General features: G+C 44.9%; 2 protein-coding genes across 2 annotated transcripts in view; one reads left to right on the forward strand and one right to left on the reverse strand.

The window, feature by feature from the left end:
- LOC115373032 (glutamate dehydrogenase, mitochondrial-like) overlaps positions 1 to 13,907 on the reverse strand; it is a 29,597-nt gene extending 15,690 nt beyond the window's left edge. The window contains exons 1-4 of the mRNA XM_030071256.1: positions 13,022 to 13,907; positions 3,208 to 3,288; positions 2,815 to 2,870; positions 142 to 205 (exon numbers count right to left, since the gene is read on the reverse strand). Coding sequence (XP_029927116.1) covers positions 142 to 205; positions 2,815 to 2,870; positions 3,208 to 3,288; positions 13,022 to 13,418 — 598 coding nt within the window. The 5' untranslated portion in view covers positions 13,419 to 13,907. The remainder of the gene's footprint in view (positions 1 to 141; positions 206 to 2,814; positions 2,871 to 3,207; positions 3,289 to 13,021) is intronic.
- Positions 13,908 to 14,026: 119 nt separating this feature from the next.
- LOC115372349 (uncharacterized) overlaps positions 14,027 to 26,129 on the forward strand; it is a 45,755-nt gene continuing 33,652 nt past the window's right edge. The window contains exons 1-10 of the mRNA XM_030070156.1: positions 14,027 to 14,123; positions 16,664 to 16,882; positions 19,108 to 19,338; positions 19,855 to 20,666; positions 21,652 to 21,802; positions 22,246 to 22,353; positions 23,262 to 23,456; positions 24,773 to 24,919; positions 25,643 to 25,849; positions 26,095 to 26,129. The exon at positions 26,095 to 26,129 is cut by the window's right edge and continues 206 nt beyond it. Of these exons, the coding sequence (XP_029926016.1) occupies positions 14,102 to 14,123; positions 16,664 to 16,882; positions 19,108 to 19,338; positions 19,855 to 20,666; positions 21,652 to 21,802; positions 22,246 to 22,353; positions 23,262 to 23,456; positions 24,773 to 24,919; positions 25,643 to 25,849; positions 26,095 to 26,129 (2,127 nt within the window). The 5' untranslated portion in view covers positions 14,027 to 14,101. The remainder of the gene's footprint in view (positions 14,124 to 16,663; positions 16,883 to 19,107; positions 19,339 to 19,854; positions 20,667 to 21,651; positions 21,803 to 22,245; positions 22,354 to 23,261; positions 23,457 to 24,772; positions 24,920 to 25,642; positions 25,850 to 26,094) is intronic.

Here is a 26,129-nt window from a genome sequence, read left to right on the forward strand (position 1 = left end):
AATAAAAAGAAATTCCTAAATTCTTCCATTATTGTTACAATGAGAACCTGTCTTTTTTTTTTTTTTTAACTAAATGTCTGGACGGTGTGTGTGTGTGTGTGTGTGTGTGTGTGTGTGCTGTGCCCGAGGTCGTCCGCCCACCGATGAAGCCTTTCTTGGCGAGCTCGATGGTGAACCTCCTGGTGATTTTCTCCAACTCGTTGTCCTGGAAACACAGAAGGAAATTAATTTATTAAACCTTTATTGCTCCAGGGAAACTCAACACACACACACACACACACACACACACACACACACACACCCTCTGGCAGCAGCTCAGACAGCAGACAGGTTCAGTGCCTTGCTCAGGGGCACCTCCCTCATAATTTAAAGGAACACTCCAATATTTTGGGTAAAATCCCCTTTTCTTTCTTCCAGCGCTTCAGCTCCTACAGGTAGCATTTCCTGTTAGCTTAGCATAAAGACTTGAAGTCTATGGGAGTCGTTAGCCTGGCTCATGGTGTGGATCTGAAACACACAGCTTGGAGTGTTTAAGGTCCAACACAAAGTTTTAAAGGCTGGAAATCCCAGTAACTGATCAATACCAATATTGATCAGTAAGCCTATTGGCTCCGGCTGTAATGTGGTCTGTTGTGTTATGAGGCTGAGGAACCTTCAAGTCGCACATCAAAGCTAAATAAAGTTTATTATTATTGTTATTATCATTGTGAAGGTTTGAGGTTAATGGTTAATGTGTTTGTTCCTCTAACAGCCAAACAGAGAGCTCAAGTTAAAAAAAAAAAAAAAAAAGATCTATAGGTGAATTGGAAGCGTGTCGTCCCAAATCCTGTCCTGAACTTAGAAAAGTCCAGACAGACACACACACACACACACACACACACACACACACACACACACACACACACCTCTCTGACACCTCTCCCTGATATTTGCCGTTTGTCTAAATATAATCAAACTCCTGGAAGTCAGATCAGAGATCAGCAGGCGAGGCAGAGCTACAAATAACACGCCGTGTGTGTGCGTGTGTGTGTGTGTGTGTGTGAGAGAGAGAGGGGGAGAGAGAGGGGGAGAGAGAGAGAGCATACAAAGGTAAAGAGCAAGAAAACAAAAAAACGAGAGTAAAATTCAATGCTGAGAGACGAAGTGAGAGGAAAGTTATTGAGTCATCAGGTTGTGGAGAGAGAGAGAGAGAGAGAGAGAGAGAGAGAGAGAGAGAGAGAGAGAGAGAGAGAGAGAGAGAGAGAGACACTGACAGTGAATCTGCCAGCTGATGGCTCAGCATTTTCCTCCTGGCAAGCCTAAATCTCTAAATAGCACAGTGTGTGTGTGTGTGTGTGTGTGTGTGCGTGCGTGTGTGTGTGTGTGTGTGTGTGTGTGTGTGTGTGTGTGTGCGTGTGTGCGTGTGTGTGTGTGTGTCAGCTGAGCTGCTCACAGTTTACTGAGTGAAGACTAAAACCTTTGTGATCTTTATCAGCTGATGTGGTCATTTTGTGCCAAACTGTCTCTCTCTCTCTTCAAAACGTCGCCGTTTGATCTCCAGACGAACCGAGCCGACGTCACATGATCATGATCAGCCACGGGGCCGTCATGTGACGTCTGAGAACGTTACGAGCGCTCGTGTTTGTAGAAGCTGGTCAGGAAGAACCGATTCATGTTTCCCGCTGACTGCACATATATATATACAGCGGTCCCTCGTTTATCGCGGGAGTTACGTTCTAAAAATAACCCGCAATAGGCGAAATCCGCGAAGTAGTCAGCTTTATTTTTTACAATTATTCTAGATGTTTTAAGGCTGTAAAACCCCTCACTACACACTTTATACACTTTTCTCAGACAGGCATTAACATTTTCTCACTTTTCTCTCTTGTTTAAACTCTCAAAGTTCAAACCTTTGTAGAAAAATAAGTCCAGTATTATAGAATGAAGGCATTCTGTACTGTACAGGAGACACGGCACGGAGGAGACTGACTGACAATGGTCTACAGTCCCTTAGCCAATCAGGACACAGAACACAATGCGCTGTATAAAAAAAAAAAACATGCAAAGTTGCACTAAAAAAAATCCGCGAAACTGCGAGGCTGCGAAAGGTGACCCGCGTTACAGCGAGGGACAAGGAGAGGAGGAGGAGAAGGCGTCGTCGTGCCAGGTGTGCTCCACAGGTTTAAAGGAGAAAATCACTTTTTGATTTACCTGAGAACTGAATTATTAGCACGGTGCAGGTGCTCTCAGGGCGTGACGAGGACAGGTGGACACGAGACACTTTGCTGCTTCCACAACGTGGCCGCTGGACGGCGAAATGACACCTGAGCTGCTGAGGAACTATAAAGACAGCGGAGTGGAGCCTCCACCCGGGTCAGTTTTAGCTCTGGGTGGAGGACGGAGCCCGGTGACTCGGAGTCCGTCACCTGAAGACGCCGTGCGGCTCCTGTCCTGCTGCGACTGGCACAGAGGCAACATTTAACTTTCCATCAGATGCAAAACAAGGGCGGAGTGCACGCAGCTGCAGAGCTAAAGGGCCTGTTTGTGTTCTAATTAGCACGTCGGGCTGCGGTCCCTGATTGTGCAAAGTGGGCGTGGCCGTGGTGAAGCGATGATGACATGAAGACGCCTGCAGCGGCTGAGGCTTTGTTTGTGTTGACAAACTGGTCTTCACTTGTTGAGCTGCAGTGATCCTGTCTCCCCTCAGGCGTCACAGAGACCTGCTCAGCTCCGGGTTCAACACACCTGCCGTGCCAGGTGGGTGGAGCAGTCCTGTCTAACAGCCCCACCCCCCCGTGTTGATGTCACTAAACTGGGCTTGAGGCTCAGACTTACCGAATATTTCCTCGGGTTGATCTTCACTCCAGCTTTGGCTCCACCAAACGGCACGTCTGAAACACGTTGAAACTTTATTTAAACACGACAAACGACAGCAGAGACACTTCAGGTGACTCAGCAGGATGCAAACAACACGACTCGGCAGGTTCACAGGTGTGTAAGAGTCTCATCCTGCTGTGCTTCAGTAAATATAAATATAGACTGGTAAATAAAGAAGTAGGAAAATAACAATCATAAGAATAACATTATGAATAACAATAAATTCCTATGTAAATTGAAAAGAAGAAATGAAAGGGGCCAGTGACCAGTGTGTGTGTGTGTGTGTGTGTGTGTGCAGTGTATATAGTGTGTATAGTGTGTATAGAGTGTGTGTGTGTGTGGACCACTCACCGACGACAGCACACTTGTAGGTCATCAGCGAGGCCAGAGCTTTCACCTCATCTACAGACACTTCTGTACTGTACCGGATACCTGGAGCACACACACACACACACACACACACACACACACACATTATTCAATTGTGTCAATATTTATCTTGTTTATCCTGTTTGTGAAGCATTTTGAACACACCTGAACACACCTCAACTTTGAACTTTTGAAATACAGGGGACTGTGTGCATGCTTTTATTTTGAAATGTCGTATTTCACCCTCTTAACAAAGTTCACTTTTTTACACATTTTTGTGGTAATTTTGTGGCATTTCTCTTAAAACGTAATCATTTTTCTATGATTCAGAGGAAGGTGGTCAGTGCAGGTGATGTGATGCACTGGCCTGGGCACGTCTGGCCCCACAGTGGAGAGCCAGCTAACACGGCTTCACTCCTCCAGCTCTTTCTCTCCTTTCTCTCCTCTCTCTCCTCTCTCTCTTCTTCCTCTTTCCTCGTCTTCAGTCACTACTTCCCCCACTCTCTACTTTTCTTTCTGATCCTGTCTTTTCTTTTGTCTTGTCTTTTCCATTTCCTGATGATAATAAAGTATCAAAAACAAAAGACAAAAACTAACGACACATTCATTTTTCCCTTTAACTGACCTTTTCTCTGCAAACAAATGCAAAACCAAGAGCTGCGGAAAAAAAGCAATAAAAGATGGAGGCTGTGTCATGAATGACTCATCGCTCTCCTCTGGTTTTTCCTCGCCTCTCTGGTTTTCTTAATTTCTCTCTCTCTCTCTCTCTCTCTCTCTCTCTCTCTCTCTCTCTCTCTCTGTTCCTCCCAGCAGCCCTCTCTGCAGCTGCAACCATTTTGTGTTGTTTTCGGTGAATCAAGTCGAGTTTAAACTGCAGTCATCAGGGAAATGAGCCCCTCACACTGAAATATTTCCACTTTTTTTTTTCCACTTTCCATGCAGATCCCAGCGCCTGCTGCTGTGAAACAGGCAGGACGGTGTGTGTGCTCTTACAGATTTCAGCAGGACACACACAGATTTACTTTGTCTTTTTTAGTTTTGTTTAGATGTGAAGTAGGCCTACAGAAACCTGGATATTTATGCCAAGTATGTGGACAGTGATATGATATACGATGTGCCCCTTATTTGCAACTTTAAGTGTTCTTCTTCTTCTTCTTCTTCAAAAAAAAACAGAATAATAACAGCGGCTGGATGTAGAAAATGCAGTGACTTTCAATGAGGGTTGACGTTCAGATAAAATGCAGGATTTAAGAGGAAATGTTGTTTTTTCTGGATGTTTAGTGAGTCTGGCGCCTGAAACTGCCACTTTGTCTTTTACAAAAAAAAAAAAAAAAAAACAAAGCATCACATCAAGGCGTTTTAAAAATACAGAACTGTAATGTTCATTTTGGAAAAACAAATCCATGTGTCTGACGTTTAGCAGCAACTGGTTTTAATTTACTCCACAGGGAGTTTCTTAGAGTAAAACACAACGTTGGCCTCCTCAAGTCCGCAGAAACTGAGAGAAACAGGTTTTCGGTTACCTGCAGACCAACTCCATAATAACTCAACAATAACTATGATATTATCGTTTATGCAGCACTTTTCACGTGGAACTTACAAAGCACTTTAGGAATGAGGAAGTGAAGAGGCAATAAAACAAGACAGACGTTTAGGGAAATGAAAAAGCAGAAAAAAACAAACCTGATAAGCAAGAAATCACAACTTTGAACCGAGGCTCAATAAAAGCAGAATCATAATATTTAAAAATGACACTTAAAGAGGAAGTGAAACCACGAGAGCAGCGGCGTGGAGTCGTGAGAATGAACGGACTTTCCTGTCGGGGTTTAAGACAAAATCCTCTCCAACCTGCTGCTGATGCTGTGACGTTTGATTCAGGCGACACGGCCCAGACGGCAAAATCCTAACCCACCACAACCTACTGGGACTTTTTTTTTTTTAGCAAAATATATTCATTAGCGCCGGGACGATATGTTTATCTCCTGATTCAATAGAACCACGACAGCATTGAGATTTATTGCCATTTTTGTTTTTTGAATTCTTAAATGTTGACGGTGGAAACTGTGAGTTGGGAAGTTGCAGTGAACGGAGCAGACATTCAAAATCAGTGGAATGGTCCTTTAACTAGAGAGAGCAGAGGGCGGCGGCGTCTGATCTGACACTGAAGGACGAGAACAGCCTCTTCTTCTTCTCTGCTTTAATCTGAGCTCCATGTGCCACATCAGTCCAATCAGGAATGACATGGAAAAACAGTTTAACCCTTTGAAACCCGAGACATTTCACTGGATTTCTGCAGAAAGCAGGGAAGACAGGTCACGAGCAAATTACAAAAAAAAGAAAAAGCAAAAAAGGCTATGAACGGGGAAAAGGAGAACAGAAGCTGCTGCTGACAAATATTTTCATTATCGATTAATCTGTCGATCGATTTGCTGACTGGTCCATAAAAAGTCAAACGCTGAAAAATGTTGGTCAGTTTCCCAGAAGCCCAAAGTGTCGTCAGAGGTTTTGTTTGAAGACGTTTAGTTTTCTGTCACAATCAGACAATCAGTCAATCGAGTCAGACAATCTGACTCAAAATGATCAACAGATTAACAAACCAGCTGGAGATTAATCTGATATTTGCTGACTAATCCATTATTCAACTGATGGTTTGAATGAATAATCCAGCTCAAATAAATACAACCAGAAACCCAAATCTCATAAGGTTGCTGGTTCAAATCCAAGCTGCTGTGGTTTTACTGGGCGGCTCTCGGTTTGTGTGTGTGTGTGTGTGTGTGTGTGTGTGTGTGTTTGAGGGCGGGGTGGAAAACAGTTAAATATCCTTGGATGAAATAAAGGCTCATTAAAAAAAACATAATAATAACGATGGTGACCTTGTTCGACTCTGATGGAAAATTTTTCCTGCAGAACCTGAAGGCACCGACAGAGCGACAGGCAGAGCGACAGGCAGACAGAGTGACAGACAGACAGGCAGAGCGACAGACAGAGTGACAGGCAGAGCGACAGACAGGCAGGCAGAGCGACAGACAGAGCGACAGGCAGAGCGACAGGCAGACAGGCAGGCAGAGTGGCTCGGTGTTTGTGTAAATTCCTCCCCCGGCTGGTCGGACATGGGGACGTTCAGGTTCGTCAGCCGGCCAGAGAATCTCTAATACAGGGAGAGGTGTCACTCTCGTCTGACTTCCGGGTCTCAGAAACACGTCTCTGTCCATGTGAGGGCGCTCGTGGGCGAGTGCAGAATGAATGGGAGTCTATGGGGCTACACCCCTAAAAATCCACTTTTCTCTGGAAATAGTTTTTTGTCAAGTAATTTGAATACTGTTTTCAAAAAGGGGGGGGGCTAAAAAAATACACTCAGCTGAATATTGGATTTTTTAAGTTCACCTATCTGTTCTAAAAAGCCGTTCAAAAAGTGTGATGACGTCACACATTGAGAGGTGCTGCTTTACGGCGATTTCCAGAGCCCGTCTCCACAGAGCAGACGGAGACACTCGAGAGAGCCGTCTGTGCTGTATTAGACATTCTCTGTATACACAAATATCAACTCTGATGGAAAAGTCCTCCTTAAGAGTGGGGTTTCCCGTTTCTCTTGGTCTTCAGGTGCCATCAGGTGGGATCCCTTGTCGTAAACAGCCGCAAGTCCCTCACTGACCAATCAGCAATCATTAGCATATGCTAGTGTGTTATGGCCAACAACAGCCCAAACTGTAGGAAACTGAAAGGATATAAGTTCTCGCTAATTTCACTTTTAACCTATAATCCATACTGGACTTTCAGAAACTACAACAGGATTTGCGATTTTTCAACCATAAACAGGTGGAAGAGACAAATTTAGCCGTTTAGCTCCATAGAGCCCCATTCATTCTGCACTCGCCCGCGATCACCCCCAGTGGAATTACGGTGGAACTGCAACCAAGTTCGATACAACGGGGATTAATGGAGAGCGGCAAGGCTCGTCGCAGACGGGCTCTGAGCCGGCCTGCTGCTGGTGTCACGGTCCTGTCTGTCCCCCTGAAACAGCGACTCGCCCCTCTGGTTCCTCTGCTGCTCTGCTCCTCATCAGGAGAGGAAACCAGAGTCTGGCTGCACCGCCGCTGACTGCACTACCACTGACACCACTGACACTACTGACACTACCACTGACTGCACTACCACTGACACTACTGACTACTGACTTCACTACCACTGACACACCACTGACACTACTGACACCACTGACACATCACTGACTGCACTACCACTGACACCACTGACACCACTACTGACACCACTGACACCACTGACTGCACTACCACTGACACTACTGACACTACCACTGACTTCACTACCACTGACTGCACTACCACTGACACTACTGACTTCACTACCACTGACACACCACTGACACTACTGACTGCACTACCACTGACACCACTACTGACACCACTGACACATCACTGACTGCACTACCACTGACACTACTGACACCACTGACTGCACTACCACTGACACACCACTGACACCACTACCACTGACACTACTGACACCACTGACTGCACTACCACTGACACACCACTGACACCACTGACTGCACTACCACTGACACACCACTGACTGCACTGACACCACTGACTTCACTACCGACACATCACTGACTGCACTACCACTGACACACCACTGACACCACTACCACTGACACTACTGACACCACTGACTGCACTACCACTGACACCACTGACTGCACTGACACCACTGACTGCACTACCACTGACACACCACTGACTGCACTACCACTGACACACCACTGACTGCACTACCACACCACTGACACCACTACTGACACCACTACTACTACCACTGACACTACTGACACTGACACTACTGACACCACCACTGACACTGATACTACTGACACTACCACTACCACTGACACCACTGACACTACTGACACCACCACTGACACCCCACTACTGACACTACCACTGCCACTGACACCACTGACACTACCACTGCCACTGACACCACTGACACTACCACTGACACCCCACTACTACGACTGACACCACTGACTGCACTACCACTGACACTACTGACACCACCGACACTACTGACACTGTGACTAATACTACTGGTACTACCACTGACACCACTGACACCCCACTATTATGACTGACACCACCACTGACACTACCACTGACACACCACTGACACCACTACTGATACTACTAACACCACTGACACTACTGACACTACCACTAATACTACTGGTACTGCGACTAATACTACTGACACTACCACTGACAGCACTGGTACAACAACTAATACCAACTGCTTCTCCAGTGTGTGCTGCTGTTTCAGCTGGGGGATTGAAATTACATTCAAATAGAGAGAGAGAGAGGATGTGTGTGTGTGTGTGTCTGTCTGTGTGTGTGTGTGTGTGTGTGTGTGTGTGTGTGTGTGAGTGTGTGTGTGTGTGTGTGTGTGTGTCTGTCTGTCTGTGTGTGTGTGTGTGTGTGTGTGTGTGTGTGTGTGTGTGTGTGTGTGTGAGTGTGTGTGTTTCACTGAAACACGCAGCGGCAGGAAAAAAAAACACTCTTGCGGTGGAGTCTGAATGCTGCGTTGCCATGACAACAAAACAAGGACAAGTCTGCACGGCAAGAGCGAGCGAAGAGAAGCAACTTCCCTCAATCAGACACACACACACACACACACACACACACACACACACACGCACACAACACACACCCTGCCGACTGTCCCAACAGCATTCCTCACCTGGGAGGAAACACACACACACACACACACACACACACACACACACACAGACACACACAGCAGGGCAGGAACGCGTCACATGGCCTGGTCTGCACTTCACATCCTGTTAAAGCTGATAAATGTTTTCATTCTGATTGATCAGCAGTTATCTCACATTAATCAGCTGATCATTGATTATGTTTGCTCCTTCCAGTTTGTTGTTTTATACGTCAAGTCGTCTGGTTCTAATGTTATAAAGGAGGATCTTTCCCTCAGTGTTGTCCTGAGAATTAAGCCAAGGACTGAGGTCGATGATGATGATGATGATGATGATGATGATGATGATGATGATGATTTAGTGTATAGTGTGAAAAATAAATCCCAAGTCTGATGAGAGGTGATTGGAGCCATAGCTGATGTCATCCGATCGCTTCCTCAGTCTGATCAGCAGCCACTTCAAAAAGTATTAATGTTATAATAAACACAAAGCGCTTCACAGTAAAATGAAGAAATGAAAGGCTCCTACTCAGAGAAAGACTCAGTAAAGACAAATGACAACCAGTGAAACGACTAGCAGTGAAAATCAGCAGGAGATTAAATGTGTCAAAGAGGCTAAAGAGTAAAAATGAAGTGACAAGGTGAAGCTAAAGCAGCAGGTTTCCATCAGGAAGAGAGAAACTCAGTGAAGCTGCACTCAGACACTGACTGGGGATTAGAATTTAAATTGAATTAATTAACTGATGGAAATAAATTGCTGTGGGTGAACTAACTGATTAATTAACTTTCCAGACGCAGCAAAAACTGTTTCTCTCGGTGATTTTACACAAAAACAAATGTATTAAATTTAAATTTCGTTTGTTAAACTTTTATTTAATGAGCCGGCGCCAAACTGTTCCTGGAGCAGCCCTGAGGACAGAGCGCTCATGTGCGCTTGGTGGACACACACACACACACAGAGCGCTGCCTGGTGGGGTCAAGGGTCAGGGGTCAGGGGTCAGAGGTCAGTGCACTGCAGTCGAAGCTGCTGTGTTTGTGTTGCATCGCTGCTTTGAGTTTGGATTTATTGGATTTATTCTGCTCGTTCATGCGCCGCTGCTCGAGTTCAAATATTCTTTTATTCGGTTCAACTTCATCCTGATAATGAACAAATTAAAACCTGTGACACACCGCTGACTTTCCAGAATACCACGGACCATGAAAACAAAATTAACCGCGCCATCCAGAGCTTCTGCGCCAAAAACCATTCATTAATTTTCACTAATGAAACAGGCGGCTGGAGAATAAATCACAAACCTGCATGAGGGTTTTAACGAAGGGCCTCCTGTGGCAGAATCTGGCCGGCCTGATGCCGCCGGGACGTTTTTGCTCCTAACCCACCAATCGACTTTATACAGAACACACTCAGAGGAATATCATCTAATTAACTTTCTACAACCCATTTACGGCTGTAAAACTGAACCATAAAACACAAACCGCCCAGTGCACACCCTACACAGTGCAGACACACACACACACACACACACACACACACACACCTGCCGCATCTGTCCACACACCGAGCTGACGAGTTAATGAATAAACTGAAAGCATTTTTCTGTTTGTTTTCAATCGCCTGAGTAAACTTTTGCCTTTGAAAGAATATTTCTTAAGTTGATATTGTCATCCCAAATCTCTGAAAAAAATATATAGATTTTTGGCAATCAGAGAAAGTGCAGAGAGCATTAGAGATGGTCATGTTTTTTCTCCCTGATGTACAAACCAAACCAAACTGAACCGTTACAGGCCTGATTAAAGGTGCAACCTGTTAAACTTCCTCTCCTTGTTGTCAGTGTGAGTGTTTGGAGTGAACAGAGCCAAAAATCTGAATGAAGATGAAAAACGCCGAATCCCCGCGGCACCCCCGCCGCCCCGACACCGACACCGACACGCCCTCCTGAGCCACATCTGCAGCAGAGTCTGGGTGAGAGGCACCGGGCCCGAAAACAAACTGCTGCCACATTATGACTGGAATTCAAACAATGAAAAGGTCAGAGGGGCGGGTTTCTACCCGAAAACTGCACATCCAGACCAAAACTAACCAAACCAAACTAACCAAACCAAACTAACCAAACCAAACTAACCAGACCAGACCAAACCAGACCAGACCAAAGCAGACCAGACCAAAGCAGACCAGACCAAAGCAAAGCAAAGCAGAGCAGAGCAAAGCAGAGCAAAGCAGAGCTCACACTAAGCCTGTTTTTATTAGCTCTCATTGTGAAAAACACTTCAGCAGTAAATCAATAAAAATGTTTTGCCATCAATAAGCAGGCCTGATCAGCTTCACCAACACACTCAACACACACACCAGGAAATTACACTCCAAACCTGGAAGCTAAAGTTAACCAGCTAGTCCCAGTGTGTGTGTGTGTGTGTGTGTGTGTGTGTGTGTGTGTGTGTCGTGCACAGCTGGAAATCATTCATAAAGCAGACGTTGTGTATTTCACACTTCTAGTAGCTTGGCGGGACGTCCCGAGCTGCACCACCATCCTCCCACACACACACACACACACACACACACACACACACACACACATATTAAATTATTCCTATAGAGATTCATTTTCAGTGGTGAAGACCTTACAGCCCTCCGTGGTCTTTTCTAACTAGGGTAGCTAGTTAGAAATTCTGGGAATTTTCAAAGTTGGAAATTAATGGGAATAAATGGAAATTAGCAGGTATACATGGGAATGAAAGGGAACCAAGGGGAATAAACTGGAAATTTGCAAAACTGCAGGTTAGCCTATAACAGGGAACTTAAATGTAGTTAAAAAAAAAAACATCTTGCAGTATAACCTCAGTTAAAACAACCAGATTCAATGCAAACTCAGTTGAAGTTCTTGCCTGCGCCGTGCATTCCTCCATCACACACACACACACACGCACACACACACACACACACACACATCATTTTGAATAGGAGCTTTCCCATTTATTCCCATGGAAAGTTTCCAACTTGGAATATATTTACCAGAAATTTTCCGCCCCTTTGCAGCCCTATTTCTAACACTCCCATGAGGTCAGAGACTCTTACTCTCAACAGGACGGTCCCACTGGGCCTTGCAGTGGATCTGCAGTGCACGGTATCCAGTTTACAGTGAACTTAGTGTGCACTGTGACATTTTACCTCCTTCAGTGTCGCTGTCTTACTCCTGCAGGGACGAGGACTGCGTCGGTGTGTTTGCCACAGCGAGTTTAATGTGACCTTACACTCCCTCTCTCCCCGTGACGTTTAGCCGCTGTAGTATTCCTGCTGCTTCTGGGTTACAGTCTCACGTTCTTTGCAGGACGTCCCATGCAGGCTGTGCCCCTGCATCACCTGCTACTACTACTACTTCAGTTTCCAAAAGGGTTCCTGTAGTATGTTAGAAATATTTATGCTGCTGTGGGTCTTGCAGGGTCCCAGTCCCATTACAACACCCCTATGATACAGGCCACTTCCATCAGAATCAGAAGCACTGATCCCCGCAGGGAAACTGGGTCGGTTACGGATGCTCAAAGTCTCAAGAGAAGAATTAAATTATAAGAAATATAAAAAGAAATAATATAAAAAATAAGGGCCATAGAGATGACTAGGGAAAAAGTATGTGCACTCTGTATGAGCATTATGTGCATTATGCCTAAACTCCATTATAGCATTCCTTTACAATACTATTTTTATTTTTGTACTTAAAGTGTTGATATGTTTGTTGATGTGTGGTTTTCATTCCGTGTCTCACTCTGTGTTGTTTACTGCGGCAGCATCAATCGCCCCCAGAGACAAATAAAGGTCCACTAATACTACTATTATTATATTCCTAAATCCTACACTTTTGACTATTACTATATAAGTCCCATGTCCGTGTCCCAGTACAACATTCCTATAATATTCCTGAAGTTATACTCCTGAGTGCAATAGCTGTCAACTTCCTGGTTTCTTTCCAAAACTCCCGCAGAGTTCCTGTAATATTTCCACAGTCTCCCCATGCCCAGGTCTATAATACTCTTATGATGTTGCTGTAATAGCGGTGCGGTGCTCGGGTCTCACCTCCCTTGCAGGGCGTCCTGTGCTGGCTGTGCTGAGCCCGGTATCCCTCTATCACCTCCCACTCTCCGTTGTCCCTCTTGATGGGGAAGCAGACGCTCAGGACGTGGTTGCACGGCTTGATGATCTTCAGGATGCCGCGGACCCGGTGCCTCTTCTGCTCGGGGGTCTCCCGGTTCCTCAGGTCCTCCACCAGCTGATCCTCCACGATAGCGGACCCCCGGTCGAAGAAGCCCTCCACCATGTTGAAGAAGTTGGGGTCATCGTCCCGGTCCACGGCCTGGCTGTAGCCGCGGTGCCGCAGCAGCGACGCGGAAGCCGGGAGCGCCGACTCGGCGCAGCCCGAGGCCAGGACGCTGCCCGCTCCCCGGGTGAGCAGCTCGCCGAGGTACCGGTACATTTTAGGGGTTTTTGGTGGCGTTTGGTTGACGCGTCGGGGCAGAGGTGTTTACCAGGTTAGTGTTGGTGGAAGTGCGGGGAAGACGAGGCGCTGGGCCGGGCAAAACAAAAAACTTGGAAAGAGGCAGCGGCTCCTCCTCCGTGCCACCCCTTCCTGTTTAAACAGCCGGCTGTGCACGCACGTGGCGCGTGCTCGCTCGTGCACGCACGTGTGTGTGTGTGCGGACAAACTTTTCCACAAACGAGAGAAAAAGCCTCGGTTTGTTTGTTCAGGAAGGAAACGGAACACGAGGTCACGGCTGATTTCCTCCTCAGAACAAAAAGCGATCAAAAGAGTTAATGTGACTGATGTTTCAGTGTCTTTACGTCAGTTTACTGTCATACACACGCGTTCATTTATTTTTTTAATCTCTTTTTTTCATTTTGTCAGGTACGTTTTGTTTTGCGACATTTCTCTTGTTGGGCTACTTTACGCTTTAATGACTCCACGTTTCATGCATTTTCAAACAGTATTATCTTATTTGTTCATGATTAAATGTGATTTACAAACCAAAAACAAGCTAACGACAGGGAAGTGAGTCAAAGCGGCACATAAACTGTGTTCATCCGGCTGAAGTGGCGCAGGGAGCCGGAACAGGCGGGCAGCTTCATAAGAAAAGACAAAGTGAACGGAAAACAGGAGCCATGCGGCGAAGCGTCGCCTCGGGTCTGTGTATTTTTAGCTTTTTGGCACATTTTTGTGATTTTTTTTTTTTTAAGCTAGCTGTCAGGGCTAACAGCGTCCCAACACGGTGATTCAGGTTACAACCTTCAAAATAAAAGCACCCATCGACTGGCGTGTTTTAGCGTTTCATTCTTTCGCTGTACGACGTGACGCGGCTCAGCCTGCCGGGGTTACTCTGGGTCACGGCTGCACCCTGAAGGCGGGTGGGGTCGGTCAGGTCCGCCTGCAGGCCCGGGCGGCTCAGCAGCACCTGCCTGTTTTGGCTAACGTTTTTATTTTGTAAAGGGAAGCCGCCCTGCTTCCGGTTTGGCGCGCTTGACAGCTCTCCCAGCACGCGCGCTGGCTCCTCGCACACCGCGTCGGGAGCGCGCCTCACGAACGCGCCTCCTCACACCTAAAGAGCTCAGATTTTTTTTCCAGATTTAATTTTGTAATTTTTATCATTCAAGTAGAGAGCGAAACGCAAAAATACAAGAAATCATTAAGTCAAATATACAAGAATAACCATAACAATGCCAACAATAACAATAACAATAACAATAATGATAATGAACCTTATCTTTTGCCAGACTGCTTTACCCAAAATATTGCTGCTGCTGTTCTATTTTATTCTGTCTTGAGCTTAAACTGATTGGTTGTAACCTTTTATATTATTTATTATTAAAATAAAATGTTAGTATTATTTTTTTCTCTAAAATTTTCAATGCAGGGACTTCCTCCACAGTTTAGGGTTTAGTGAAACTAAACTGGGCTCTCCTCTCTCCCAGGCTGCTCATATAAAGGTGTGTGTGTGTGTGTGTGTGTGTGTGTGTGTGTGTGTGTGTGTGTGTGTGTGTGTGTGTGTGTGTGGAGGTACTTTAAAAGGAGGACAGTGAGCTGGCAGATCAGGTTTCGCCGGGCAGAGCGCTCCACAGTGCAGCTGCTCCAATAGGCTGCTCAGTAGTTTGTAGCGGAGCCCCTGCGGGGGCCGGGGCCCCGGGAGGCCCCGCCGGCGGGGGGCGACGTGCAGCCGATCACGTCGGTGCTCCCATGTTGCTGCTGTCAGTCGCTGCTGCTGACTGAACGCAGCAGGTGGACGGACACACAGTAACCTGCCGAAACTGAAAAACCTGGGTCACAGTCAATGTGATGGGCGCTGAACCTCACACTGTCCTGTGCGCGCACATACACACACACACACACACACACACACACACATACAGTTACAGTGTGTGAGGGAGGAGTTTAAAGTGGCATTAAAGAGAAACTCCGTTGGGACGTCCCGATACAATTCAATTCATGATCCACTGTAAGAAAAGTCAGTACAATTAGAGCTTAATGCAGTGGTTCTCAAATGGGGGTGCGCGTTGCCCTAGGTGTATGTTGGAGTACTGCAGGGGGAACATGAGATTTAAAAACAAAAAAAAAAGTTAAATAAAATAAAGTATCAGTTATGCATGATTCCTAAAATAATCAGCCTGTGCTGTAGTGAGTCCAAGACGTCGCCCGGGGTTCAGCTGAGCTCCCGGTGTCTGTCAGGACTGATTTCAAACTTCCTCTGCTGGTTTCCAGGCTCTTCATGGTTTGGTTCTGGCCTGCAACACTGATTCTCTGTGGTTTTATAATCCTTCATGGCCTCTCAGATCCTCTGCTGCTGCTTTTTAAAATACAAACTGTCACATAAACAAGAGAATCATCAGCGAAGATGTTTTTTTAACTCGTCTCCTCCCCACGGCTGTAAGAGCTGCAGTGAGCTCTGTGAGCATTTTTAAAGAAACTCAACTGAAAACTGATTTATTTCACCATCGATTCTAACTAACTGTCAACACTTCTTTTGTTTTATTATTTTCTTGTTACATTTTTTACGTTTCTATGTCCTTTGTTTTCATCTCCATCTAAATTGATTTCTTAAGTAATATTACAACTACAAGAATTAAAGCAATAAATAAATGAAAAAAGACAAAGACAACATCGCATAAAGGCAAATCTATAAAAATGGGTTTTAAGAAGTGATTGAAATATATATCTTATGACATTTGTTCTTTTGCTGCCTCTCTTTGTTTTTCAGTTGATTACTCGTTTTTTATCGCACAGGATTTGCACTTTTCATTTTATTCTTTTGTTTTTACATTTTTTTGTAATGCACCTTGAATTACACCCCTGTATGAAAGGTGCAATATAAAGAAAGTATTATTAATAGTACTATTATTATTTTCACTGCCCAGTGTGCTGCCAACTCCCACCTCAGCTGACGCCTGGTTGGTCAGTTTTGGGGAGTTTCTGGTTAAACTTTTTTTTTTTTCTGTGTGGAGGAACGCAGAACATCCATCAGGCTGACAGATGGACTGACCTGCTTTATCACTTCCAGCTGTGCAGAGCTGCTGACTCACCGCTCCATCCACTAACACACCGACCTTCCACTGCTAACCTCACTGCTGAGTCATGGTTGTGTAACAGGCGACTGGAGGTGCACTTTACTTTAAATCTGCATTAAAGATAACCAGCCTCACCAAGCTCAGTGTTTCTGCTCTCCTCACCCACAGGAGCTCCACCTCCCGCGGAGACTGTCCATCACACCTCACCTGCAGGAGCAGACCGCATGACGGACAAACCGAAGATCCACGTGTTCCTGGGCGCTCCTCCTCCTGCCACCGTCCCAGCGTCGCTGTCTGCAGCTGGGGCAGAGGATGAGGAGTGGCCCCCTGGTGGGTGGAGCAGCCTGGAGCTCTGCTGGCAGGGAGGAGAGCTGAAGCCCAAGGCCGGTGAGGCATTCAGGGAACCACCAGCATGGGTTTTTTAAAGGCCAATACCAGTGACTCTTAAATTTCACTAGTTTTTGTTTTTTTTTTTCTCAAAGATATTTTTATTGAATTTTTACACAAATATAGGGTACAGGTATAAAATATTGACAGGGAATTTGTAAAATGCACAGTCAACTCATAGGTTGAGAAAGATAATTATTACACCTTCGAGTGTAATAATGCGATTATACAACTATTACCAACAAAATAAAATGTATAATCAAAATGTATTCATACTGTGGGCATTTCGCTCTCAAAATATCAAAGTTTTTTGCTCGTATTCTCTCCGTTTCAGTGGAAACACATGAGATCTGACGGTAACTAGTCCTTGTCAGCCAGCTAACTTGGGCTTATCATGTTTTCTAGACATCATGATTTCCCAAAACTGAATAAATACCACACACAGCAACACAAAACTGCTCTGCTGCTCAGTCATGTTGGAACTAGAATATTTGCTGGAAAAAAGTAGCTATTTTTTTCATGGACTGATAGTTATACTCCTGCCGACTTCTCAGTCATTTTTAATCTAACAGTTGCCGTGACAACGACTCAGCAGCACAGCTGATTTTTATCTACAACCAACTTATATTAACAGTTATATTTAAATACAGGCTACTGCTTTCCAGTGTCGGCCACAACAAACATCTGTCTTTTCATAAAGTCACCGGCAGATGTTTTATTTCAGCTGGGGGTGTGTCACTCCAATTTAACGTCAGCTCCGATTAATGTGGCTAAGCAGCAAAATTAACAAAAGTAAGCAGTCACATTAAGGCTGAACAGAGTTTTAGAATCACCTTTTCAGGCTGTCATCAATTTACCTCTGAAATAAAGACGACAGTTTTCACAGATGTGTTGATTTATTAAATGTTCATTTCAATGTACAGATGCAAACAAATTGATAAATTAATTAAATCAAAGGCCTAGGAAACTCATAAAGACTAAACAAATTAGTAACGGTTAATAGGCTAATTAATAACTGATAACATTAACACATTAATAACGAGCAAAGTTACAGCCTCACATCTCCGTGGAAAATCCTACAGGTACTGTCCGTGGTGCTGAATCTGCCTCAGCAGGTACTGTCCGTGGTGCTGAATCTGCCTCAGCAGGTACTGTCCGTGGTGCTGAATCCGCCTCAGCGGGTACTGTCCGTGGTGCTGAATCTGCCTCAGCAGGTACTGTCCATGGTGCTGAATCCGCTGAGGCATTTCATTCTCTTTATTATAGAAATTAAAGCTCCATAAAATTCACGGAGGATCTTGTTTAGCTCTTCTTTCCTTACAGGTGAGAAATCAGCTGTTTGCCCGGTGTTTGTCAGGTAGTCTTGTAGACATTTGACGGCCCAAGACGTTGACCGGGCCGTACCGGCTTCATTTCCTGACCTCTCCAGCTGATCCAGCTCTTCACTCGTCACTCTCGCGTATCTCTCCTTTTTCTCTTCTGTCTTGTCTTCCTCGTTCAGCCATTTATCCAAACTTAGATCGCCAGATAAATCAAAATTGACAATGAAACGGTCCATTATGCAGGCGAACAAAGTTGACAGTGGCTTTTGATGTGGGTTTCAGTGAAACGTTTCTTGTTGCCATGGAAACCACACAGACCCGTGCAATAAGATATAGGCAGAGTAATATTTTCAGTGATGAGGTATTTTTCATTTGAGCACGGCTAGCCATGCTCAGTTTCTCATTTGAGCACATTCTAAACGTCTGATTGACCAATCAGATTGCTCGGTTGGATCTACGTGTTGTATAATTTACAGTTTAAAACATTTTGCTGTGTGTTTCAGCTGCTGTTAAACTAATGAAGCTGCGGCGGCTTCCGGTCTGAGCTTTCAAAATAAAACCTTTGTTATTGTACGTTTCTCATCACTATTAACAAACAAAGTTGGGGCTTGTAAATTACGGGAGATTCCCAGGAGAAAAGACAAAACGGGAGGGCTGCAGGAGATGAGTCATGTATGGGATATTGTATGGGACACCCACGTCACCACCCCCTGTCTTTCCCAGGGACATAATAACATACTTAGAATTGATAAGAGAATTGATGAAGAATTGTATCGATAAGAAGAAGTGATAATGGCATTGATATCGATAATTTATAGGGATTCACAGTTTCTCACCTACACGGTGTGGAGAAGCAGGAACCAGCCTCACCAAGCTCAGTGTTTCTGCTCTCCTCACCCACAGGAGCTCCACCTCCCGCCTCCCTGCCCGAGGAGACCGTCGGTCACACCTCACCTGCAGGAGCAGACCGCATGACGGACAAGCCGAAGGTCCATGTGTTCCTGGGCGCTCCTGCTCCTGCCACCGTCCCGGCGTCGCTGTCTGCAGCTGGGGCAGAGGATGAGGAGCGGCCCCCTGGTGGGTGGAGCAGCCTGGAGCTCTGCTGGCAGGGAGGAGAGCTGAAGCCCAAGGCCGGTGAGGCGTTCAGGGAACCACCAGCATGGGCTTTTAAAGGCCAATACCAATTTTTTTTTTTTAAACTTAAAACAGCCGATAACCGATATGATAGGCTGATATTTTCTCTGTTTAACTGGCTTCACGCCAGAATCTTCCATAAGATTTAGTATTTAGTATTTAGCGTTTTGTCACAGATTTTTATTGTTATCACGATAGAAGAGCTTTTGAAACATGAGAAACTGGAACTTCCCACTGAAACCAGATTAATGGAATTATTTTTAGCAGCTCTTTGATGAGATTCATTAGAACCAGTTCTAATAAGATCTTGAGCAACAAAATAATTAATTGAATTCTATTTGTTTATAGTAGACTAATCATTTTAGTCATTTATCAAAAATGAAAAAGTCAAATAGTTGCTGATTGCAGCTTCACAAAAGATTTTCTGTGTTGTTCTTTGTTTTGTATCATTATAAAGCAAATATTGTGTTTGGTTTTCAGTTGGCTTAATAAATGAATTGATCCTGTCTTTTCCAGGCCAGGCTTTTGATTCTGACAGATATAGAGGATCCTGTCCTGAAGATCAGTGTTCAGCCTCCATTCATGACTATCTGGACAGCTGCTTCCCTGCAGGCCAACCAGACCCAGAACCAGACCCAGAACCAGGCCAAGAACCAGGCCGAGAACCAGAGCCAGACCCAGAGCTGTCCATCCAAACTCAGTATCTCAGCACATGGACCCTCAGTCAGGCCTTAATCCTGAGAGGCAGGTGTGGCGTCCAATCGGGAAGCAGCCCTGAGAAAGCCACACCTCCTCAGACCCCACCCAAACACACCCCGACCCCTCCTCCTCCTCAGACCCCACCCAAACACACCCCGACCCCTCCTCCTCCTCAGACCCCACCCAAACACACCCCAGCATCACCGTCCGACTCCTCCAGCACCCCAGAACTCTTCAGCCCTGTAACACCCACCCAGTCGCCCAGGGTCACCCAGTCAGGGTCCATGGAGCTTTTCAGTGAACCCCTCCTGTCCCAGAGGCTGGAGGAAGGCGGGGTCGTCCTGGAGGCGACCCCAGACGGGGTGCTGTGTTCCCAGGAGCCGGGTGGCGTTGAACAGAGGGAGTCCCAGACCGCCCAGAGCTCCGCCTCCAAATCCCCTGACCACAAGAGACCTCGAATCTCTGAGAGTCTAACGAGGACCGAAGCGTCTCCGCCGCCACCGCCGCCGACCTGCGCGAACATCGGGCTGCAAGGTCCGACCACTCCTCTGGTCCGCTGCGTGGAGGCGGGGTTGCGCTACTCGGTCTTGGTGGCGGTGGTCCACCCCTGCCACCTGAAGGAGATCAAGGTCGGTGCTGTGGTCTTACATCCTCTCATGAAATTTGGTGAAACAAAAACAAGCTCTGAAACACAGATTACAGTGTAAATGTTGTGGGAAGGACTCCAGGAAATAATATGATTTCTGAGAAAATATTTGAGGCAGGATGATGTGTTTATCTCCCAATTTAATTCGATCACTTGGGTGCCAATTTGATTTGTATTGCAATTCTATAAGTATTGGGATTCAATACAGCAAGTTATTACGATTTTTGTTTCATGAGGCTGTGATTCTCCTAGAGGTCACTAGAGGTCATTTTCTCCAGCGACGTCCAGTTTGACAAAAGTCTCTGCCTGCAGTGAAATGGCTGCTATGGGGGCCAACATCATCACACAGGAATCAAATGTGGCTCATTGAATCCACAAGAGTCTCAGCTTTCCAGTCAAAGCCAACTGATGCAGCTCCAAGACTGTTTAGGCCCCAGTCTGCACACACACACCATTTTACAACAGGCCACAAGAACACATGTGGACTGCAGGCTTTGGGGCCCAAACTGCATGGGATTAGCAGAAGGTGGGCGTGTCTGCAAAGGGGAGAGAACCCATTTTCATTCACACAGCTGGAGGTCAGAGGTCAAGGAAATAAGTGCATGCACTTTTACATGTCATCCTTTGGATTTGTTTAAACTCTATCCATAAATAAATCAAATCAAATCAAATCAAGGGACCCTGCTGGAAACAGACATGACAGTTTTTCTCCTTGCCAAAATTTAGCCAAACAGTCTAACTAACATCATTACTTTAAATCGATGTAGTAATTTACAAAGTCATTTAAAAAATCTTAAAAAAAACGAATTGTAATACTCAAGTAATATTTTGTTTTTGTTTTAGGGTTTGTTTATCTTTTTAATCGGAAATTCTTCTTTGAATTTGCTGTCTGAAACATCCTGTAAAAACAGTGCTGAGGATGTGATTGGCTGGCTGTTTGACTGACTGATTTTTCCGATCGATTACAGGTGAAGTCGGGGGCGTCGGCGGGCACCTTCGTCCCTCTGGCGTCCATCATCGTGACGGACCAATCAGGCGTCGAGATGAAGGTGGTGCTGTGGCGGCAGGCGGCGTTCTGGGCCTTGACCGTCTACCCCGGAGACATCCTGCTCATCACAGGTGGAGGATCAGCAGTGTGAGATTAGGATTAGGATTAGTAAAATAGTCAACTTTGCATTAACCAACCATCATTTAGAGTCTTGTTTAGTCTGATCATCTGCTTAACTCTCTGATTTTCCTCTAAATTCATTAAGTGAAAAAATTAAACCTCACAGCAGCTCTGAAAATAGAGTGATTCCAGGTAAAACTCATTACCTGGAATTCATGATTCACTAACTCAAAAATCCAGAGGATCTGGTCTGCAAATGTGCCTCAGTTCGTCAGCCTGTTCCCTCCTGCCGTCATTTGCTTGAAATGTGTCTGCAGACGGTGCTTTTGCATGTGCAAAGGTGCACAGGTGCACAGGTGCACAGGTGCACAGGTGCAGAGGTGCAGAGGTCATGGTTTTTCGGTCTGACTGGTTCTGTCTCCAGGTGTTCATGTGGTTGTTTCTCTGTGTTCAGGCCTGCAGGTGAACCAGGACAAGTGGAGAGGTGAGACGCTGCTGCAGTCCACCTACAGCAGCAGACTGCTCAACCTGGGACAGATCACTGCCACCACCTGTCCACCAGGTAGCGCTGTTATTAACCACCTGTCCACAGGGTGGCGCTGTAGTCCATCTGAAACAGATCACTGCCACCACCTGTGGCGCCGTAGTCAACCAGTGAAAGAAAAAAAGCACAAAAAACTACCACACAGAGCTTCTAAGGTACTACAAAATAATAAAAAGTACCACAAACTACCACATAGCACACTACATATTCACAAACTACAACCGACCACCACAACGAAACAGAAATCACCACAAAGAACTAAAAACTACAGTAAAGTATACCAAAGTTCCACAAACTACCACAAAATATACCATTAAAATCCCCAAGGACCACAAAGTACTACAAAACACCCCAAAATACCAGAAATATGTAGTACTTAGCAGTTCGCCGTGTGGTTCTATGTGGTACATAGTTATATGCTTTGTGGTACATTTGTGATACTCTGTGTCAGTTTGCAGTACTTGGTTTGTAATTGGTGGTGGTAATGTGCAGTATGCTGTGTGGTAGTATGTAGTACATTTTGCAGTAGTATGTAGGAATGTGCAGTACACCCTGTGGTACATTTTGTGGTACTTTGCAACACTGTATTTTCAAGGTGACTCAGATCAGACGAGTGTATTTGTGCGGTGTATTTCACACACAACAGTCACTCCAGCTGCTTCCCATCGGACATGAGAGGAAATTTAAAATCAGAGAGAAAAACAACAACAACAACAAGTAAAAGAAATAAAATGTAAAATAAGGAGGTAAAATGTTCACAGGAAAGAAAATGTGCAAATAAAAATTTAAAATCATGCGACTCCTCACAGCCTGAAACTCGTTAAACGTTTTGCATCAGCAGTAAAAACTGAACTTCTTGCTCTCCTCCAGAGCGACTGTTTTGCTCAAAGGCACTGCGGCCTCTCTCTCTCTCTCTCTCTCTCCAGTTCCTCAGCAGGTTAATGGTCGCTCGCTCCGCTCCCTGTGTGCGTTCCTGCGGGCGCGGCGCCCCCTGCTGGTCTCCCTGCCGCCCCGCCCCGCCCAGAACCCGAGCCGCCTCCCTTACGCCCCCCTGAGGTCACTGCGGGCCGACACGCTGGTGCACTGCCTGCTGCGCGTCACACACACACACAGGAGCGCAGGTAGGTGTGTGTGTGTGTGTGTGTGTGTGTGTGTGTGTGTGTGTGAGTGTGTGACCTTCCTGTGCACACACACTTTCACTCTCTTTACATCTTTTACATGTGAACAACATTATAATTCTCCAACAGGATGCCAGATGTTTCTCTACAGTGTTGGTACCTGCAGGCAGCACATTTTTATTAAAAAAAAAAAAACATTCAAAGACAGACGACCAAATTTCCTGATAATGCACATTTATATCCATGATAAATAAATTCCAAGATTCAAGATTTATTCTTCACATGCATGAATGTACAGGTACAGCAGCAGTGAAATGTAATTGCAACAACTCCAGCACTGTGCAAGTAAAAAATAAAAATAAAAAATAAAAATAATAATAATAATAACGATAATAATAATAAAAAAAAATAAAATAAAATAAAAATAAAGATAAAATAGAAAGAATATATGACATTCCTATATACAATGAACAACCTATATACAATATACAACAATATACAAAAAGTACAAATAAATAGAGGGTAAGTACAAATGAGTAGAACCAAAACATAATATAGAATAGTGTGGAAAAAATAGAAGACAAACAGAATAAAAAAAACAGAAGTGCAGAGATATGGCTTCTAATACATAACTGATCTGACTGATTGGCCTGATTTTCTGCAGCGCCTTTACTCTTCTTCCTTTTTCTTCTCTTTGTCACTGACAAAGCTCTTCCTCCTGCAACATTTAAAAAGCATTTCTACATTTTTGGCAAAACGTTTTGATCGACTCTGCTGAAAAAAGAGCGTTCCTTTGACAATTAGCAGAAAGTCATCCGTTTAAAATTTGTTGAGGATGAAATTGTTCACAAAACTAAAAAGTAAAACCAGTTAAAACAGGAAGATTAGCAGAAACAGATTAATCTACATTTTACTGAAAAACCATCGTTTTTATGGATTTAAAAAAATCCCATCGTGTCAGAAGCAGCTGGTTCAGATTTTTCAGTGTGTTTTAATATTTTTAATATTTGTGATTTTTGACTATTTTCACTAATTTCATTGTAGCTTGAAGTCCATTTTAGACGCTGTTGTCATATTTTTATACAATAAACCACAAAAAATAAGGAAAAACTCATGAGCAACAGTCGTGTGTGTGTGTGTAGAATACACCTGAGATCGTTAAAATATTGGAAATTACATTTAAATAGTGTGTGTGTGTGTGTGTGTGTGTGTGTGTCATTTGTGCATTCATAAGTGTGTTCAGGTACATCCTTTCATGTGCATGTGTGTGTATTCTGTATGTGTCTGTGTGTGTGTGTGTGTGTGTGTGTGTGTGTCAGTGTGGCGCGAGGAGGCGGAGTCTGGCTCCAGGTCGGCCCTCGTGCAGAAAGCCGTCCTGACTGTGGAGCAGCCGGACGGCCAGCAGGGGGCGCTGGTGCTGTGGGGAGCTGCTCTGGACTGGCTGCCTCGCTTCAGCAGGAACAGAGGTACACACACACACACACACACACACACACATTTTGGAAGTTAATAAACCCGTGTGACTGAACGTGTTTTATCTTTTCAAAGCTGCACATTTATCCGGTTTATGTGATTTAATTCAGATCATGGAGAATATTATTCTAATAATTATTACTATTATTCTAATAATGAGACTTTAATCCCCTGAAACCCAAATGAAATTCCTTTTATTTTTATTTATTTCAAAAAGAATTCAAAAATTGCTACTTTGGCCCAAGAAGATGCATGAATTTTTATTTGTTTATTGATGAATTCTCTTTCCTCGATTTTAAAATATTTTTTATTTATAGTGTTGATTTTTACATATTTCTTAATATTTTTAAGTTGTTTTATGTTACATTTTTTATAGGAATTTCTTCCTGCTTTTTCTTCTTTTTTCCTTTTAGTCTCTTTCTTACTTGTGTAAGAAGGTCTTAGTAATTCTTTATTTTACTTTTGCAGGTATTTTAATTATGGCTCTGTTATCGGCTTTGAAAATCAAAATGAGGGGGGTTTTGTGTGCAGCCGTGCGGTCGGGTCGCCTTCGCTCTGATGTCTGTTTGGCTTTATTTACACGTGTGTTTGTGTTTTATGTCTGACTCGACGTTAAAAACTCTTTAATCACCTGAACTCAAACTTCTTTCATCCTGATGAACGTGGGTGTCGGACGTGACGCACGGCGACGTCGTGGTCTGACTTTCTGTCCTCAGCTGCTGTGTGGGACTTCCGCGTCCTGCTGGTGCGGCAGGGTTTGACCTCTGACCTCCTGGAGCTGCACTCCACGCCCTGGAGCTCCGCCCAGCCGCTGGACCCCGCCCACCGCCGGGCGCGGGACTTCTGCCGGCCCGGCACGGGACGAGCCGGCGGCGCCGCGCTGGAGCTGGACCTCGACACGCTGCTGTCCCAGAAGTACAGCGGTGAGTCACCTTCACTTAAAGGGACAGTTCGCCCAAAGCGGAGAGCGGGGTCGCTGATGACCTGGAAACATGAATAAAACACACAACATAATATTAATAACAATAACAATAACAATAACAATAACAATTATAATAATCATAATAATAATAACAATAATAATGATAATAATAATAATATACATGAATGCAGATGCAGCATGAATGGAGAGATGATTCTGGAGTGTGTGTTGTGTCTCCTCCTCCAGGCGAGGTGGAGCTCAGAGTCCACGTCCTCGCCTTC

The sequence above is a fragment of the Myripristis murdjan genome, chromosome 15, assembly GCF_902150065.1.
Source record: "Myripristis murdjan chromosome 15, fMyrMur1.1, whole genome shotgun sequence".
In the NCBI taxonomy this organism is placed as follows: domain Eukaryota; kingdom Metazoa; phylum Chordata; class Actinopteri; order Holocentriformes; family Holocentridae; genus Myripristis; species Myripristis murdjan.